A 19,305-nucleotide genomic window follows, 5' to 3' on the forward strand; every position below is an offset into this window, starting at 1 on the left:
GAAATCTCAATAATGATGATTTTCATTCTCATTTGTGTTATTTTCTTTTTTTATCCTTATCGGGAAGTCAAGTTATTTATTTAGGCATCAAATCACTCAATGGCCTTTGTGCCCTAAACGTTTTTGTCACTGGAGGCCAAATGGCCTCGCCCCTAAAGTGATGAAATTCCTTTCCTGTTGACTCCCTGGCAAAAGAAGCCTCTCTCCTCTGCACTGTTTTGTCGTTCTCCCATGAGAGTAATGCTGCAGTCCTGCTAAGCCAGTGTGTGTGTGTGTGTGTGTGTGTGTGTGTGTGTGTGCTGCATAGATCTGCAGAGGCAGACCTCATGTCCAGCCAGATGCCATTTTACAGCCACAGACAGAAACTTTAAAAGACGGTTTAGTTATACAAAACTGATTAAAACTTTCCCTCTCAGTTACTGTATAGAATATCAACATAATCCTTCTGCATCACTTCCCCCACTCAGTGAACAGCCTGCGTGACACACACACAGTCATGTGTGCTCAGATCAACTACAGTACAGTTAGCTTGTCATTTAGCCCAGACACTGTAACACGGCAACGCGTGATGAGGACTGCTGGCCGGCTGCCGATTGGTCCTGTGGCACTGTTGACCACCATAAGGCTCACATCAGTTTGTCCAGTCACCGAGTGTGTGAGGATCTGTCTGGACATCCGTGTGGGTTTAACGGCACGTTATCATTACAGCCTGTCACTGTAGGAGGACACATCAGCTAACATGCTAACAGCTGTATGTGTAAATATACAGTCTTCAAGCTAATGGTTGGGATTAACGGGATTTTAATCATATATTTTAGCCTGTGATAGGAGATCAGTTGCTTCTGCTGTGTCTCAGACCACAAGATGTCAGCCAGCTAAAGTCAAGATACAGTACACCATCACTGTGTGTGGTTGGAATCACAGATATGTATAATCAATACAGGAAAACCTGGTCACCTGCTTATTGATGCAATTGTCCAATAAGCCAATAATGTGGCAGCAGTGCAATGCATAAAATCCAAAGGGAGGAAGTACTCAGTAATAGTATGGTTGTTCTAATAAAAAAACACTGAAGCCATTTAGTCTTGTACCAAAATAACTGAATTCAAAAAGATCAAACTCAAAGAGAGGGAGAGGTGAGAGGTGAGAGGTGAGAGGTGAGAGGTGAGAGGTATCCTGACTGCTAGATCCTACTCAAACACTGGGTCCCCCCCCCTCCTCCCTGTCCCTCTCTCTCTCCTCCTCTCTCCTCCTCCCTGTCCTCCTCTCTGCCCCCCTCTCTCCTCTTCTTTCCTCCTCTTGCCTACTCCCTGTCCTCCTCTCTGCCCCCCTCTCTCCTCTCTCCTCCTCTCTCCTCCTCCCTGTCCTCCTCCCCGCCCCCCTCTCTCCTCCTCCCTGTCCTCCTCTCTGCCCCCCTCTCTCCTCCTCTCTCCTCCTCTCTCCTCCTCTCTCCTCCTCCCTGTCCCCCTCTCTCTCCTCCTCTCTCCTCCTCCCTGTCCCCTCTCTCTCCTCCTCTCTCCTCCCCTCTCATCCTCTCTGTCCTTCCTGTCTTCCAGATATGATGCCAATCCGTCAGGATAAGAGAGTGTCCATGGGTTTGAATGGAGACCTGTACTTCTCCAATGTTATTGCTCAAGATGCTCAAAGAGACTATAGCTGCAGCGCTCGCTTCCTCTTCACACACACCATCCAGCAGAAGAACCCCTTCACACTCAAAGTCCAGAACAGTGAGTAGACAACACACACACACACACACACACACACACACACACACACACACACACACACACACCCCCCCTGAAATATTGATGAGTGGATGTAGTCATTTTTTAGACATTGAGCAGTGACTGCTGTAACCGTGTATGAACTCTGGTCCAGTTCTCCATCTAGAGGTAAAGTAATGACATGACATGAGCTGCATGAAATCTCAGATGTTTCCTCAGGTTGCTTCAGAAAAGTCAAGACTCTCTTGATATAATGTGAAATCTTTTCTTTCAGCTGCTGATGTACCTTCAACACCACCATCATGCTCTGTGTATATGTCTGTGTGTGGACTGATGAGCCACTGTGTGTGCCTGTGTTTTCAGGGGAGCCAAATAATGACACATCTTACATTGCCCCTGACCCCTATGGTGGTGAGTCACTTCCTGTCAGGACAGCTCTACTTCCTGTCTACCTGCTTAGAGACACTAACCTGCTGAACACATCCACTGACCTCAGACTGATGTCGGACACTAATCTATTCTCCTAAACGGTGCACATCTGTGAGAATGGAGTGTTGTGTTTCTTTTAAAGCTCCATCTAGTCTGAAGGTAGATTTCCATGTGTTCTTTGATTATAAAGCAGGTCTAAGTCTTATATTAATACACTAAGAGAAACCAAATCCAGCAAGGTTGGATGGTGGGTCCAGGTGGGCGGGGCTTGGGGCGTGGCTGAGAGTGGTGACTGCTTTGTTGTGACATCAAAAAGTCACACAAGTCCTGACGGCTGGTTGTAAGGCTCAGTTTGTGAATACAGGCTGTATGCAGGCTGTTTCTCTGTGGACTGAGCGCTCTGATACTTTCACAGTATTAATATAGAACCTAGACCTGATCTATAATCAAACAACACATGGACAAAGACCTTTAGACTATATAGAGCTTTAAACTACTGTAAATATCAAGATTAGTATCTGAAGAAAGGACTTTCGGGACTTTTCAGAGGTATTGAGTAATTTCATGATCTAAACATTGTCCATATTTATACTGAACCTTACACAGTAGGCGTGGTGAGATATAGTCTGACCCTGGTTTACACTGTTACTTTATGCTGGAAACAGACAAGCTTCAAGTATTTCTGTATTTCAGTATGTCTCCATGTAGTATGTTGTTTGTTTGTTAAATTTGGCGGTTCCTTTGTTTACTTTCTGAAACAACAACAATTCAATAGCTACTTATTCCTATGGAATAAAAAATGTTGCAACAGAATCAAATCTCTCCTAATCAATCAGTGTAGTGTGAGTCAGCTGATTATTACACATGGAGTCAAACAGATGACATCATATATCAAGGATGACCAACAGGTCCACATGTGACTTCTAATAAAAGACCAATAAGCATCTCTCTGACCCCAACATACACTCGCACAGTAGAAATATATGTTCATTCCACCTCATTCAGTGTTAAATGATCACATGGAATGAATAAACATATTGTAATTAACACACAGATTAACCTCAATTCAAGTCTCCTGCAAATAGAGAATTGAATGAGCCCATAGCTGCAGGGGACAGATCAGCTAAAGTGACAGCATATGCTGCAGTGGTAGATGGGATACATCCCTGAGGGAGAAGATGCACTCTGTCACAGACCAGGCCTGAGGCCCAGAGGGACTGAGGATCCCGCTGAGGAGGATTAGGTCACATGATGAATATTCAGTCAGGATTCATGCTACGATCATTAATAGTCATATATGTATGGAAATAAGATTCATTTCTGTGAGTGCGGTGAAGTGATGGGGACAACTGTCGAGACGTTCACACACCGCCACTCCAACACACACGCTCGCTTTGCTACTAATCTCCTCTGAGCACACACGCACGCAAAGACCACAGTTCTGTCTTTTTTCTGGATGGGAGGGGGTCGAACCCTCCGCTGCTGCATCACCGGCTGTCTGCCATGTTTCCATGGTGCTCACTGCGTCGCTGTAGCTAGCCACTATAATGACTGTGTACCTCATAATTCTTCTACATGTTTCTTCCTCTTGTTGTTTTTCTTCTCACTAACAACAACAGATCCTCCTCACCCAATCCTGTCTGTCTGCTGGCCGCTGGAGAAGCTAACTGCTAACAGATGCTTTAATCCCACACAGATCTGCATCACAAAGGAGGCTAATGCTAATTTAATCCCACATACTTCTCTGCAGGCTGCAGCTCTCTGCTCACTGGAGCTGTGGTGTCCACAGCATTAATGGAGCAGACTGGAAATATGATGTCTAAGTAATGATCAAAGGAAAATTAGTCTGTATAATTATAAGCAGCATTTTTTTTTTATTTATTGTTTCAGCCAGTGGTGCAAGTTGCAAACAATAACTAGTTATCAGACAAGTATCAGTGACAGTGCTGCACAGAGTCTGCACTGCTGTTTTAAAGGACTTAAACTTTAACTTTATTACAACTTGTAACAGATTTTTATATTGGTGTCTGTTGCTTATGACAACATTTTATTCACCAAAGTAGCTAATGAGTTTGCAGAACATGGTGACACCAGGTCATGGAAGCAACACAAGAAGTCAATGGTCCTGTTCAGATCTGGTATTTACATGCATCTCAGGTGATCTTGTCACCAGTGGTCAGCTCTAAATTCAGGTGTGAATGCACCCGAGACGCATCTGAGATCTGATCACTTCTTTTAGCAATGTGAACATGAATTTGTCCTGAGTCACATTGAACGACTCTACTGACATACTCTGGCACAGCCTGATTAGGCCCACCACAGTTTATAATGAACCAAAGATATTTTACTATTTCAAATAGATAAAAGTATATTTAATTATAACTGGGAGCAGAGCATTGACTTGCTCAACTCTTCCTTGCCTCTCTCTCGCTCTCTCTCTCACACACACACACACACACACATTCATACACAAACACAAACTCTGACAACAGACCCATCTGTCAGATTGGCTAAAAACAAAAACACAAACCTATTTGCAGAGCGGGAAGTAAGACCTGATCAGAAGTATGATAATGTTCAGTCAGGTTAACTATAACCAGAAATTCCACCTGTCACACACATTTAACATCCTCACAACTCCCACAGTAATTACATAGTGGCATTCACACTTTCAGTTTGACTTACAAGTACAATAGTTTGGATAGTCTGGATAAACTCATCTGACTACTTGTGTTTCTTCCCTTGTCTGACTTCTTTCTACCAATATTACTGTGCCCAGATCTGACAAATGACTTGACAACCAGGATACGATAATGATAACATGTTGTCATCATCATGACTGATAAAAAATATAAGCAAAACTACAGGAATTGTATCCAAGTTGTAATAAAATGGAATTATCCTTTAAACCAGGCAGTTTAAGACTCAACCTTGAATTCTTCGAAGGTGCTGAAAAACAATGAACTACATCTGGATGACTTGTAAGTGAGTTTGCTGACAGTGAAAGCTGCCAGTGGAGACACAGTGCACAGGGTTTACAGGTTCAAATGTGAACTGCTTTGCATGAGTGAAGTTGTTCAGGACTCGCAGGTTAAGTTGAAGCAGTTGAATGGAAACAGTGAAAAGTGTCTGTTGAAGTGTAAGAGCTGAGAGAAGTTTAAGCTCTGCTGTATGTAAATGGTGAAAGCAGGAGAACTAACCTGGTTAAACCTGAACAATACTGTGTCTGAATGGAAATGCACCAAAATGAAAGTAACATAATATTTGATTGTAGGAGCAGGTGTTTGAGTCTTGTCAGGCCTGATGAACACAAAGTTTATCTGGCTGTTTGATTCATTTATGCTCAAAGGTTCATGTTCTGCTTTTGTTCTTCCGACCAGCTGAAGCTAAACTAACAAAATGTGCTTCTAGCTCTGTGTCACCGCTCCTCCTTCATCATGGTTCGATGTGTGTGGATTATAAAAGGCCTCAAAGTCTGAAAACCAAGGGTCTGGTCAAAAGGGTCCATGTTGCTACTGAGGCTTAATGCTGTAGCCAAGCCCTGTGGGAATGTTTAACATGGGGCTGAAGACTAATGCATCGACTCCGTGACCCCGCACAAATTTGAGTTTGATGTTAAAGTAATTTCATTACAGCAGAGAGTCTGGGCATGTCCGATCAGCTACTTTATTTAAGCTTTTAATGGCCGTCCTCTCCATCTCTGCTCCTCTGGCAAACATAAAGTAAGATCAATCACCCTGCTGTTATTTCTGCATCTCTTAATGTCTCCCTGTGAGAGAAGCCAGAGAGCGTTAGACTGGTTTACAGGATGTTTGGCCTCACTACAGACTGCAGAGAGAGCCAGAGGCTGGAGCACACCAAGCTCAGCCACAGGGAAATTACCAAATCACCAGAGTAATTCTGTTAGATTTATATATGGCAGGGCCCACAGAGAGGACACATAGGAAGTGAGTCATGCTAGAAAGATAAACTATAGTGCTGTTGGATTAGATTGAACGTGTTTGTGTATACTGCCCCCCCCACCCCACCCCCTTCATTGGCAGGCCGTAAAGTAGCTGAGACCACGCCAACCTTCCTCTCACCATCAGGCAGTGAGAGCTCCAAAATGGTGCTACGAGATGAGAGTCTGCTGCTGGAGTGTATCGCTGCTGGACTGTGAGTTCACACGCACACACACACACACACACACACACACACACACACAGCTGTAATATGTCCCTGGGATATGGAGGACTGAGATGTGGAGAATAGATCTATTCAGTTTTCTGTTTACACCGAACCCATGTTTGTCCCTCCTACCCCACCAGACCGACGCCTACCATCAAGTGGTTTAAGAAGGGCGGGGACCTGCCAGGGCAGAAAATGAAGTTTGAGAACTTCAACAAGACCCTGAAGATTGTCAGTGTGTCAGAGGAGGATGCTGGGGAGTATGTGTGCATGGCCAACAATCACTTAGGCAGCGCACGCCACTCCATCTATGTCCAGGTGAAAGGTGAGGAGGTCAGGACTCTGTGTTGGTACAGATGCATAAACCTGTGAGTGGGTCCATCACACTGACCTCCCTCCGTGTTCCACAGCGGCTCCTTACTGGCTGGACAAACCTACAGACCTGGTCCTGGCCCCGGACGAGAACGGGCGCCTGGTGTGTCGGGCCAACGGCAACCCTAAACCCGACATTCAGTGGCTGATCAACGGACAGCCTATAGACAGTAGGTGGAGCTGCCCCGGGGGGGGGGGGGCGGTTATCCTCAGTGGATCACAGCTGTTTATATCATCCACTCAGCCTGCATCTTATTTTGTCGTCTTGTCCTGCAGCTCCATCATTCTTTCACTTCTGTCATATCTTTTCCCGCTCCTCTATTCTCCACCCTCTTACCCCCCGACCGCAGGCGCTCCGCCCAACCCGAGCAGACAGATGCTGGGTGACACCATCATCTTCCGCTCAGTGCAGATGGGAAGCAGCGCTGTTTATCAGTGCAACGCCTCCAACCAGCACGGCTATCTGCTGGCCAACGCCTTCGTCAGTGTTCTCGGTGAGACACGGACATCACTGTATGAATGTGAAATATCCTGTGACCTGATGAAGAGGTGAAGGTGTAATCCTCTGTCCCTCCCCCTGCAGACATGGCTCCGAGGATGCTGGGCCCTAAAACCGAGCTGATCAAAGTCGTCCGGAACAACCGCACCTTCCTGGATTGTCCGTTCTTCGGTTCCCCTCTGCCGGATCTCCGTTGGTGAGGGTCATCCTACACTGATGTTTTCAGGTGAATCACCTGGTCCATGTCTTTATTTTTCTCCCCATGTCCATTTGTTTTCTTTGCATACAGGTTTAAGAATGGACAGGGCAGCGGGCTGGACGGCGGTCACTACCGTGTATACATCAACGGCACCCTGGAGATCAAAAAAGCCAGAGCGGAAGACGAGGGCACCTACACCTGCGTGGCCCAAAACATCCTGGGTATGGCCAGCAAGCAGGTTGGCCTGGAGGTCAAAGGTCAGACATCACATCACTGCTGCACTCTGACTCATATGTGTCCTGCTCTGACTTGACATCCAAAGAGAACTAAAGTCATCATCATCATTATCTTTATCCTCACTGCAGTTTCAGTCACTCTGTAACCAAGCAACATGACCTCATCACGAACAGCTGACAGCTCCTGCAGGGTCATCACTGTTGACATGTTTGTCTATTGCATGACATGAAATTATTACTTTCCCTTGTGCCAAACAGCTGCACTGTTGGATGATATGCAGACCTCTTGTGCCTTTTATTAAAGGAATAGCCAGTGATTCTGATCCAACACTCTGTGTCAGACTTAGTGAAAATGTTTGCGTACAGGCTGGGCTGTAAATAGGAAACAAATTTGGACCAAGCCACTAAATACTAGTCCAGCACAGGACAGCCTGCTGGAGCCAGTTAAACTCTGACCTCAGCCTTTTCCTCTGCTTCTCCCTCCTCCACGTCCTCACCCATGAGAAAGGGAGCTCCTCCATGATAGTGATGGAACGTAAATGACATATGAGATATTAGAGGTGTAAATATAGACATTAAGCCTCACATTATTTCACCTGTCTCTTTCCTTTAATGTGGGATTCCACCATAGCAGAGTCTGAGCAAGTGCAACATACAAAAATCAGTACCATACATGTTTTTACCCTCCCTCTCTGTCAAGATTCCCATGGTCCTGGAAAACCTGGAAAACAGTTGACCAGAAAAAAGTCAAATGTCCTGGCAAACGATTTCCACATTCTCCTATTTTCAGGCAACATTTTGTTCAGGATCATGTTGAAGTTCAAATGGTCGGCTAGTTTATGAAATGAACAACAGTACTGGGTTTTGTTGGCAACGCTGTGGCGATTTCATTTACCTAGCACTTGCTCATGACAAAGTTCTTGTGATCAATTTTTCATAATTTCATAATTAATTAAGCATGTAAGGGATGACTTCATACATAAGTATAGCCAAGTATAAACTGCACTTATTTTAAATCAGACTTCCACAGACAGGAACATACTGCCCCCCCCCCCAGCAGCACAGGACTTTGTATTGTCTAAAAAGGGATTTGCTAATGCTCATTAGTTGTGTATGGATGTGATTTGAAGTATAGTGCTCTCACCACGTGGCAGATTCACGTGCTTCAGGACAAAGCTTTTATAACATGTCCTCACAGTCCAGCTCCACCATGTTGGTCATCCAACATGATTTCACCTCCCACTGATTTTCCTCTGTGCATCTCAATGTGTGAGTTAATATAGTGTGTGTGTGTGTATGTGTGTGTGTGTGTATATGTGTGTGTGTGTGTGTGTGTGTGTGTGTTCGTGTTCATCCTCACCAACTCCTCCAGAGCCGGTTCGTATAGTTCAAGTCCCCGAGCACCAGACGGTCGTCAGGGGCAATGTGGCTCATTTCGCCTGTAAGGTGGAGTCTGATCCCAGCCTGCCCGTCACCGTGGTCTGGACCAAGGACGACAAGCCTCTCGTTTTGGGATGGAGGTAATGGACTCAACTTATCCAAACTAAATTTTAATTTAGAAGTTCTCCTGCTTTCAGCGTTTACCTACAGCAGAGCTTAAACTTCTCTCGGCTCTTACACTTCAACAGACACTTTCACTGTTTCCATTCAACGGCTTCAACTTAACCTGCGAGTCCTGAACAACTTCACTCATACAAAGCAGTTCACATTGGAACCTGTAAACCCTGTACACTGCGTCTGCACTGGCAGTTTCAGATGGTCTCTGGTTTGTCATCAGTCTACATGCGATCCCCCATAATGACAAAGAAAAAACAGAATTTTAGACATTTTTTTCAAATTTATTAAAAAGTAAAAACTGAAATATCACACTGACCAAAGTATTAAGAGACTTTATTATAACTCTGTAAGTTTAGCTCAGGTTCCTCCGTTTCTCTGGATCATCTCTGAGATGTTTCTCCACCTTGATTGGAGTGACCTGTGGTGGATTCAGCTGATTGGACGTGATGTAGAAAGACAAACACCTGTCTATATCAGGTCTCACAACTGACAAAGCAGGTCAGAGCAGAAACCATGAGGAGGAAGGAGCGGCTGCAGAGCTCAGAAACAGGATTGTGTCGAATCTCTAAAACATTTCTGCTGCACTGAAGGTTCCTGAGAAGAACAGTAGCCTCCATCATTCTGACATGAAGAAGTCTGGAACAACCAGGACTCTACTGGAGCTGGACCTGGACTAACTGACACATTACGGAAAAGGAGAAGAGAGAGAAGTAAGAGAGGAGACCAAAAGAAATGGAGGAACCTGAGCTCAATTTCAAGAGTCATACCAAAATGTCTGAATACTTCTGTCAATGTGGTATTTCAGGTTTTACTTCCTAATTGCAAAAATTTCTAAAGTTAGAACTTTGTCGCTTTGTCATCATGAGGTACTGAGTGTAAACTGATGATGGAAAAAATGATTTTTTATTTTTTAATTTTAACATAAGAAAGGGTTAGTTTCAAGACTTTCATCTAAATACAGGGACATCTTTATTTGACTTGTAGTGATTCTCACTGATCCTCTCAGAGTGTCTGTTTCTTGTCATAAGATTTAATACATATATAAGAGATAATAAAAAATGTCTTTAAACAAAGTGTCTGGATTTTAGGAGTCAGCTCTTAACAGAATAAGAGAAAACATTTGAATCTGCTGAATTTTCTGTTGTTATTAAACTGCAGTAAATACAGTCAATAACTAATTTATAGACACATCAGTTTCAAAAGAGACAAAGTACAAACTAAAGAATAAAAAGGTTTGGAGGATGCTGTGCTGCTGTAACATCCTCTGTCTCCTCCTCTGTCTCCTCCTCTGTCTCCTCCTCTGTCTCCTCCTCTGTCTCCTCCTCTGTCTCCCAGGCTGAAGAAGGACGACGAGTCGCTCACCATCCCCAAAGTGAACGAGGGCGATGAGGGAACATACACCTGCACTGTTACATCTGAGATAGACCAGGACTCTGCCTCAGCCCGCCTCACTGTGTTAGGTACAGACAGAGCAGAGGAGCGTCGCCCCGTTACAACCGTTCAAAATATCACTTGAGAATTCAGATGTACTAAAGTGTCAAATGTAAAAAGAATGTTTAATGTTGTTGTATCAGCCCCCTTGAGTTCTAATATTATACTCACCAAATAATCTACACACTGCTGCACACTGGATACACGACTTCATTAATTAACAAATATAAAAAAAAATATATATATATATTTACACACACATATATATATATGTGTATATATATATATATATATATATGTATATGAACCAGAAGTACAGTCCGTTCATCACCATATGAATAATCACCAACAAAATATGTGCGAAATCTAAACATTATTTTGCTCCAAATGTTCATGTTAGTAGAATTTTCAACATATAAATATAAAGGCCAGTAATACAAACAAAAAAATGATAAAGCCAGTTCTCATTAACACATAAAGCCCCTTTAAGGAGGAACTGATTTTCAACTTAATTTGTTGACTTTTAAAAACCTTCATGCTACTTTTTTCATAAGAGCAGGTAGTAGAGACTCTGTGGACAGACCTGATCCCCCCCCCTCAGTGAAGAAGCTCTGATGTGGCTCTGGACTCACAGTGTTCAGTGGGTGGGACAGAGCAGCAGTTCGTTCACTCGACCAATCAGCAGCCAGACAAAGAAAGAAATGACTTAACTTTACTGTCAGAGTTTGATTTTGTCGCGTTGCTCTGTTCATGAAACCTAAGTTACAGTCTGAGCAACAGTTGCAAAAAACAGGGCTTTTAATATTAGATTTAGATGCACATTCAGGAGCTGCTTGAAAAAATAGCTAATTATATATGCAGTTACAATTAGTTTAGTTTAATCTAATTATCTTTAGGTTAAAGTTTGTTCATACAGCACCATTCAGACACATTTCAAAGTGCTTTACAGAGGCTGGAAATACATTAAAATAGAACATTAAGATGGTAGTCATCAAAATAGCACAAAAACTATAAAAACTCATTTGAATAAATACAAAGTTTAAACAAGTCATATCAAGATTACATAAAATCCTTCTATCCTCAATTTTAAAGTGCTGCAGTGATAAAAGACATTTAAACAAAGCAAATGCACATGATTAAAAATATGTTATGTCTGTGATTTATGGGTGAGCTGGAGTAAACAGTGATGATTTAAACCCTGATCTAACTGAGCCGACAGTTTCAGCAGATCTCTCTGTTCATGTCTGGCTCATGTGTTACTGAAAGTGTGAAAACAAACAGATTAAGATTGAATATACAAAATAATTTGCCAATAAAAATGAGCAGTTTTTAAAGCCAGATTAGTACCAATGATAATAATAATTTTTCACATTTTAAATATAAAGTGAAACCCCTGAAGAGAAGGAGCAGTTCTTCAGTTCTTCAGTTGTCAGACACATTCAGACAACTGTTTCTTTCCTGTAGAAAATTTCTCTTGACACTGTTTTTCAGCTCTGTGCCTTCAGGTGAAGTCAAGCATGTTTTATGTTTTTAAAGCTTAGCTTTAGCACCTGTAATGATGTGTAGGAAAGTGCTATGACGAAGCCGTGCTGTAGACTCTGTCTGTGTGATCATGTGATACTTTTGCGTTGATGACAATGAGTCACAGAAATAAACCACTGTCAAAATCAAAATGATAATTCAGCGGACTAAGCTGTTAAATACACGTTTCATTTGGATTGAAAGACAGTGACACAGCCTGAGAGATGGCTCAGATTTGTGTGTCACTGTCAGCATAAAGAAAAATGCAGGATTTCCTGTGAGCTCAGCTGCTGGGCTCTCAGAGTCCAGAGAACTGGTTTACTCTTGTGACTCAGACGTTGGCTGCATGATGAAGTGACAGTGTGATCTTAATGACATGTTAACGGTTGTGCTCCCCTTGTTGATTAGTGGACTAACCTGCAGACTCTAACCTTTATACCCACTTCCTGGTCCTTGACCACGCCCCACAGAGGAAGCCTCCCTCAACCCCTCAGTCTCTAGTGCCTTGCCTCCAGGTAACACACAGCTTGGGTGGAAATCTTTTTCTCTCCCTCTTCTGTTTATTTCCTCTTCTTATGGTCTCATTTTTTCTGTCTGAACTTGTGCCTCTGTTATATTAGAATAGTTATTATATTAAAAACAGATCTTCCTTTATTATGTGTCAAAGATCATTTTTCTCCATGTGTGTAAGAAATTGGCTTTTTCTGTGTATGCACTACGATCCATCCTGTCAAATCATTTCATCTCATTAAATCTGAAAATGTCTGTCCCAGTTTGGGACAGTAGTTCCAGTCGTTCAAGTTGTTTCAGTATTTGATATGAGTATAATGGTCTGAAATATTCCCACTGAACTGGAGGAGATTTGCATTTTTATATGTTCAGGAAATGACACCATGCAGCATGAGCGACAAGTGTTTTGCAGCATGCATGTGTCTGCTTGTATGTGTTTGTCACTCCTTGGCTCTCTGCAGATCGTCCAGACTCTCCCATGGATCTGGATCTGTCGGACCCAGCAGCCCGCAGTGTCCGCCTCACCTGGATCCCCGGAAATGACCACAGGAGCCCCGTCGCAGGTCAGCGTGCACGCTGTCCTCTCCTGGACATCCTGCCTTTTAATTTCACATTTCTCAAACATTTGTCAGAAGTGCAGCTTCCACATATCTCACATGTAGGTGAAGTGCATCCTGTGGGCACAGATGTGAGTGAAGGAGAGCAGGAAATAGGTGACGTGGTAGCGTTTGTCTCAGGACAGTAATTATGAGGTACAGATGCAGAAACGGAAAAAGAAATGAGATAAATTCTAATTAAGGTCGTAGTTATAATGATTCAGGGGCCTATTCCTAATGAAATAATACATATATAATATTATCTGCACAAGGCCTTTAAGAATAATGCAATAGGGCCATTTAACTAATTGAAGAAGAGATGAGGGGATGAAATGACATGGTATAAAAATACTTGGACCCACAACTGCAGGTGGAGCGAAAGACCCTGGACAACCTGCTAAGCCTGGTCAAGAACCTCCAGATCCTCCTCCCCTCCAGAGATGTGGTCTTCCTTTTCTCAAGCCTGATGTGTGTCTCTCTGCAGATTTCTTGGTCCAGTTTGAGGAGGACCGCTGGGAGCCAGGCAGGTGGCAGAACTTGTCCTCTTACCCAGGGGACCTCAACTCTGTCGTCCTGCAGCTGGCCCCCTTCGTAAACTACCAGTTCAGGGTCATCGCGATCAACTCAGTGGGCCCGAGTCAGCCCAGCAGCCCGTCGCCACGATACAAGACCAGCGGAGCAGGTGAGTAGCACAGGTAGTAGCTTACCTGTCTCCTGCTTATAGCAGACACACATTAGAAAGCTTCAGGTCATGAATCTGCTCATGTGGACGTGTTTTGTTTAAAGCCCCAGATGCCATTCCCAGAGGGCTGCGGGGGTGGGGCTCCAAGAAGGACAACATGGAGATCACCTGGGAGGTAAGACGAGACAGGAAATGACTGTGTACTGAACACACACAGTACATATTATTACATGTAGCGAGATCCCTTTTTTTGTTCTCAGAAGAAGACAACATGAGAAAACATCATACAATGTGTGTGAATAAATAAATTCTGTCTGAAGAAAATCACTGAGATAAAAGTTTAAATATATAAGAGGAAAATGTAATAATGGATCAAAATCATCATAATATGGTAGAGTACTACCGGTCACGCAGTCAGTGTTGCAGGCTTTTAACTGCTTGGACAAATCATCAGTATAGAGATTAAAAGGTCTGGAGACACTCTGGGTCATGGCCCATGGTTTAGTGGCTTAAGCATGATACTCACTACACACTTACTCCAGCCAGACCTGATGTTACGCTACAAAGCACTTACAGTATCATTCTACATGGAGCAGATATCTCCTTACAGTTAGCATCACTGCTAATGGATCCATCAGTATGAGGGTAACAGGATGGGACGTCTTCCTGTGTGAGGGTTGATCAGGCCAGTGTTTCTGTGTTGGATCGCACAGGTATATGCTCAGACACACTCACACAGACTGCGCACACACCCCAATGAAGCAAGCACATTAACTGTGCTAATACAATTATACGTTCTCTGAGCACTTTTTATGCGAATGATAACGATCAAACACTCAATTCACCATTTCTTTTCTTCTAATTCTCCCTGTTGCTAAACAGCTAGCCACTTTGATACGATGAACAATGAAAGGGGTTTTTAAACATTATTAATGTTTTTAAAGATCATTTCATTTTAAAACTTTTAAAAACAACATTTATATAAATATTTTTTTATACATAATTTCATCCTTTCACAAAATTGTCCTGTTTTGCAAATGATTTGTTGGCCCACTTGCAACATCTTTGCGGCCCACTATGTCAGCGGTTCCCAAAGTGTGCGAGGCCTCATGAATATAAGTGGAACTATCTGTGTGTGTGGGTGAATGTGACTTCCATTGTAAAGCACTTTGAGTGCTCAGTCAGAATAAAGTGCAGTCCATTACCATTGTCCTGACAGAATGGAGCCATGTGAGATATCCCAATGATATATACACTATGATCACTGCCACTAGGAGGTATAAACTCTTTATATCAATCTTATGCCATTTCTGTGTAGTAAAACAAATAAATAACAAATATTATGCTTAGTTACGCCCCAAAGAAAATCCTTTGTGGAATAATTTGTGTATGAAAACCAATCAAAACAAGCCCCTCAAATTTGCCTCTTGGGGAACTTTGCCAAACCTCAGGAAGTATCAGCACTAATTCATTCTGCCACCTGGAATGTGAATTGCAGACATTAATAATTCAATACCTCGGAAAGAGATTACACTACTGGTCGAGAAATAACAAAAATTTTTAATTAGACTTCACTTTCATTGATGAGATAAAAACATTCCTCTCAGTGAAATTCATTGTGGATACTGACTGTACTGTGACTAATTTATCTAATCTTAAATTTATCACATACCAAAATACAACAGAGCCTCCAGTAAATTACCAAAGGGCTGCAGAGATAACACATAACACAATGACTGGTGACTGGCTGGTCACCTCAGCAGCTGGGCAGTGAGCTGTTGAGACAAATTTCCAAACAGGTGTTATTTGGATAAACTGACACAGATTTGAAGTCTTAATGGAAAACACATCTAAACTTAATGAAGTGATATAATAACAGTCGTTGGATGAAAATAGTTTCATCTCTGAGCCTGGCTCAGAATCCCTGCCATAGTTGCTATTTGGTTCGAAATGCATTCTGGGATACTTAGCTGTTCCAAGTCCACACAAGTCATGTACCGATGCATCCTGGATAAAGCGGGCGGAGCTGATATTTGATCTGTACTTGGGTAGATGTTGACTTTGAATTGGAACAGACTGATGACGTTTCACAGGAACACAAGAACAGAGAAGAACGAAGACTGAGAAGCAGCTGTTGTCTTTCTTTTCAAAGTAGCGGGTTGTGTAGCCTACTCTTTTTCTGGCAACAAGGAAGGACACTGATCAATTTTTTGCAGATATTATGTGTCTTTTGCCGATAATCAAATTGTTTCTTTAACATGAGAGTCTTAACTTAATTTAGTAAAGTTTCAGAAATGCACATTCATTTTAATGCTTTCAAAACACAACCTTTACTCAGTGTCCTTTGTAGTGGACAGCAGGACCTACTAACTCCTGTGTTGAAGCAATTTCCACTTCAGGGCTGAGTGAGGGAGTCAGGGGATGAGGTGGAGGAGGGACAGACAGTAGAGCAGGAAGGTGAAGGCTCAGAGTAGAACATATCAGCTGTAGAGCAGCCTGAGCATCGGGACAAAGTGACGACACCCACCGTCCATCATGCTTAATAAGGAATGTGAAAGCTAGGACCTTAAAGTTTATTTGTATCTCAGTGTCTAGAAAGTCTTGATAACTCCAGGTCTGCGTCTCAGAGGGGATCTAGAATCAGCATCTACATTTCAGTCAATGTGTGCTTGCAGTGAGCGCCTTCTGTTTTGTCCTCCAGCCTCTGCTTGATCTGGAGAGAAATGGCCCAAACCTGTACTACAATGTCTGGTGGAGGCAGAAGGATACGGGGGAAGAGTGGAGTAACGCGACCACACTGGAGTCCAAATATATCGTCCCCAACACAGACACCTATGTGCCCTATGAGATCAAAATCCAGGCCAGGAATGAGTTTGGATCAGGACCCGAGTCTAATGTGGTGATCGGATACTCCGGAGAGGACAGTGAGTTGATTCACAGCAGGTACCATGTTTCTGAAAGACACCAACCCCTTTCTGATGTTTCACACACTCTGCGTCTCTTTTCATGTGTTCAGATCCCACCGAGGCTGCCACTGACCTGCGGGTGTCAAAGGTCGGGAGCATCAAAGCCACCATCCACTGGAAGGCTGTGGACCCCAGCTCTGTCCAGGGAGAGTTCAAAGAGTTCAGAGTGAGTCACATGATCTTCTCCTCCTCCACTCTCTCCTCTTTAATCTCCTCCTCAAACCCATCAACCCCTTTCTTCTTCTCCTCCCTCCCAGCTGTACTACTGGCGTGAGTCCAGTCTGGTCCCGGGTCTGGTGGTCAGTAAGGAGAAGAAGACCAAAGGTTTCTACAGCACGTTGGCCGAGCCGTCCGGGATCCTCAGTGACCTGGTGCCTTTTTCCAAATACAAGATGTTTATGGTTGTGGCCAACAGCCGCTTTGAGGGTCCGCCCAGCAACACGGTGGAGTTCACCACCAAGGAGGGAGGTGAGGATGGAGAGGTCATGTAGTTTCTGAGCAGGTAGCACGTTTCCAGTTTCTAAAGGGACATTTTGAATCCAGTATGTTTGCGTCCCGCCTGCTGCCATCATTGTGACTTCAGTCCAGATTTAAGGCAAAAGTGTGTAAAGCTGGATGGAGTGCAAAGGGATAAACAAGTTCTTAGTAACTTTGAAATGTGATAATGTCAGCAGGACAAGACAACAGTATCTTGTAAGGAAAAAACATTGACTTTGCATCTTGAGAAATATTTTGGCACAACGGGGGTGGATGTCTAGGGAATCTGAGATCTAATGAGCCAGCATGGCCGACAGTGACACTGCGTTGTTAAACCTCTGGTTTCTTCTCTTTATGTTTGTGTGTGTGTGTGTGTGTGTGTGTGTGTGTGTGTGTGTGTGTGTAGTCCCTGATGCTCCAAGGTTCTTCAGGATCAACCGGAGGAGTTTCGACACCCTCTACCTGGAATGGGACAAACCTCTGGAGCCCAATGGCATTCTGGTTGGATACCAGCTCAAGTATCAAACAGGTGAGCTGCTCTGCTCTAGCTTGGTCAGGGTTGTCTGGTCGGGGGTTAGGAGGTTAGTTGATACATTTTCACATCATTTGGGAACCTTATTATAATATCAGTGTTGTTGTTGTTCACTGTACCCTGAGTTGTCAGTCCATCCGTCCCATTCTTGTGGACACAATATCTCAGTAACATTTCAAATTTGGTACAAACATTCACTAGGACTCAAGGATGAACAGATTTGATTTTGAAGGTCAAAGGTTAGTGTGACCTCACAACACACTTTTTAGCCATTATTTGACTTCACACAGCAATTATGACCAAATTTCACACAAATGGTTCATATTTTCTATGTAACCTGGAACTAGTCTGAGTGGAGGAGGGATTTAACCGCGAGGCGGTACTTCTAGTTTTTAAAAAAAAAATTCCTTTATTGGTGACTTAACATAACAAAAACAGGTGTGACATGAAGGTTACATAGGACATAATGGAGAGACATGTAGATGACAGCAAAAAACCAAAACATTTATAGAAACGTAAGCATGATAAGAATATGATGTGTATTGTGCGAGTAATGTGTGTGTGTGTGTGTTTCGATCTTTTTCGATCTTTTAAAGGGAGGTAGTCATATGTATGTTATGTATATGTGTATGTGTGTATGTTATGGGGCAGAGAAAGTGGCATGTATAATGGAAATTTATGATGTAACCTGAATATATTTGTAGAAAGAATGTAGTAGTAATAATGATAATAATGATAATAATAATAATAAAATATAATAATTTCTATGATATCCTGTCAATGTAATAGTGATATATCTTACAACAAAAAATATGATAATAGTGCAGTGGTATTATGACAATATAATATATATCATTATATTACATAATGATATATATTATAATATGATAGTGTTATGATACTGTACATCTGATAGCAAGCTGGCACTGTGTGTGTGTGTGTGTGTGTGTGTGTGTGTGTGTGTGTGTGTGTGTATTTGTGTGTGTAGTCAATGGCTCAAGGGGAGGTCGCCTACAGCTAGAGTCGTTTCTTCCCAACGTGACGAACTTCACCCTCCGCCTGCCGGACCGATCCACCCGCTACAGGTTCTACCTGTCGGCAATCTCCCGGATAGGAACAGGGGAGGACTTTGCTGAGGAGTCGCCACACTTCACAGAGGGTGAGTGTCTCTACACCAGTTTTTCCACATAACAACAAACAAATGGAGGAGTTGTTACAGGACTACTGACAGATTAGGCTTCATTAGTTTAAGCCCTGTAGATGTTCCTAATAAACTGACAACTGAGTGTATGTACAGCATATTTCTCAGTACTATACACTGCAGCATTTTTTCTGGAGAAAGAAGTAATGAAACAAAGTACACTGACCTCTCTCACATCGCTGCACTTGCTGCCTGCTGTTTCAACT

At 43.0% G+C, this 19,305-nt stretch overlaps 1 protein-coding gene across 6 annotated transcripts in view; it reads left to right on the forward strand.

Annotated features, from left to right (window-relative positions):
* The window catches only part of nfasca (neurofascin homolog (chicken) a), a 104,737-nt gene that overhangs the window by 54,615 nt on the left and 30,817 nt on the right, over positions 1-19,305 (forward strand). For 3 of the 6 annotated variants that reach the window (XM_087178878.1, XM_087178873.1, XM_087178877.1), the window contains 19 exons: positions 1,557-1,727; positions 2,088-2,135; positions 6,197-6,308; positions 6,461-6,645; positions 6,731-6,862; positions 7,043-7,186; positions 7,276-7,387; positions 7,481-7,647; positions 8,999-9,146; positions 10,519-10,643; positions 12,606-12,650; positions 13,107-13,208; positions 13,726-13,923; positions 14,028-14,098; positions 16,625-16,847; positions 16,940-17,055; positions 17,147-17,357; positions 17,773-17,895; positions 18,887-19,057. In XM_087178878.1, coding sequence (XP_087035004.1) covers positions 1,557-1,727; positions 2,088-2,135; positions 6,197-6,308; positions 6,461-6,645; positions 6,731-6,862; positions 7,043-7,186; positions 7,276-7,387; positions 7,481-7,647; positions 8,999-9,146; positions 10,519-10,643; positions 12,606-12,650; positions 13,107-13,208; positions 13,726-13,923; positions 14,028-14,098; positions 16,625-16,847; positions 16,940-17,055; positions 17,147-17,357; positions 17,773-17,895; positions 18,887-19,057 — 2,604 coding nt within the window. The remainder of the gene's footprint in view (positions 1-1,556; positions 1,728-2,087; positions 2,136-6,196; positions 6,309-6,460; positions 6,646-6,730; positions 6,863-7,042; positions 7,187-7,275; positions 7,388-7,480; positions 7,648-8,998; positions 9,147-10,518; positions 10,644-12,605; positions 12,651-13,106; positions 13,209-13,725; positions 13,924-14,027; positions 14,099-16,624; positions 16,848-16,939; positions 17,056-17,146; positions 17,358-17,772; positions 17,896-18,886; positions 19,058-19,305) is intronic. The other 3 variants (XM_087178874.1, XM_087178875.1, XM_087178876.1) reach the window with 3 other exon arrangements.

Source organism: Seriola lalandi, unplaced genomic scaffold, assembly GCF_002814215.2.
Source record: "Seriola lalandi dorsalis isolate HSWRI2012SDOR001 ecotype SW California unplaced genomic scaffold, Sedor1 jcf7180002054748, whole genome shotgun sequence".
Taxonomy (NCBI): domain Eukaryota; kingdom Metazoa; phylum Chordata; class Actinopteri; order Carangiformes; family Carangidae; genus Seriola; species Seriola lalandi.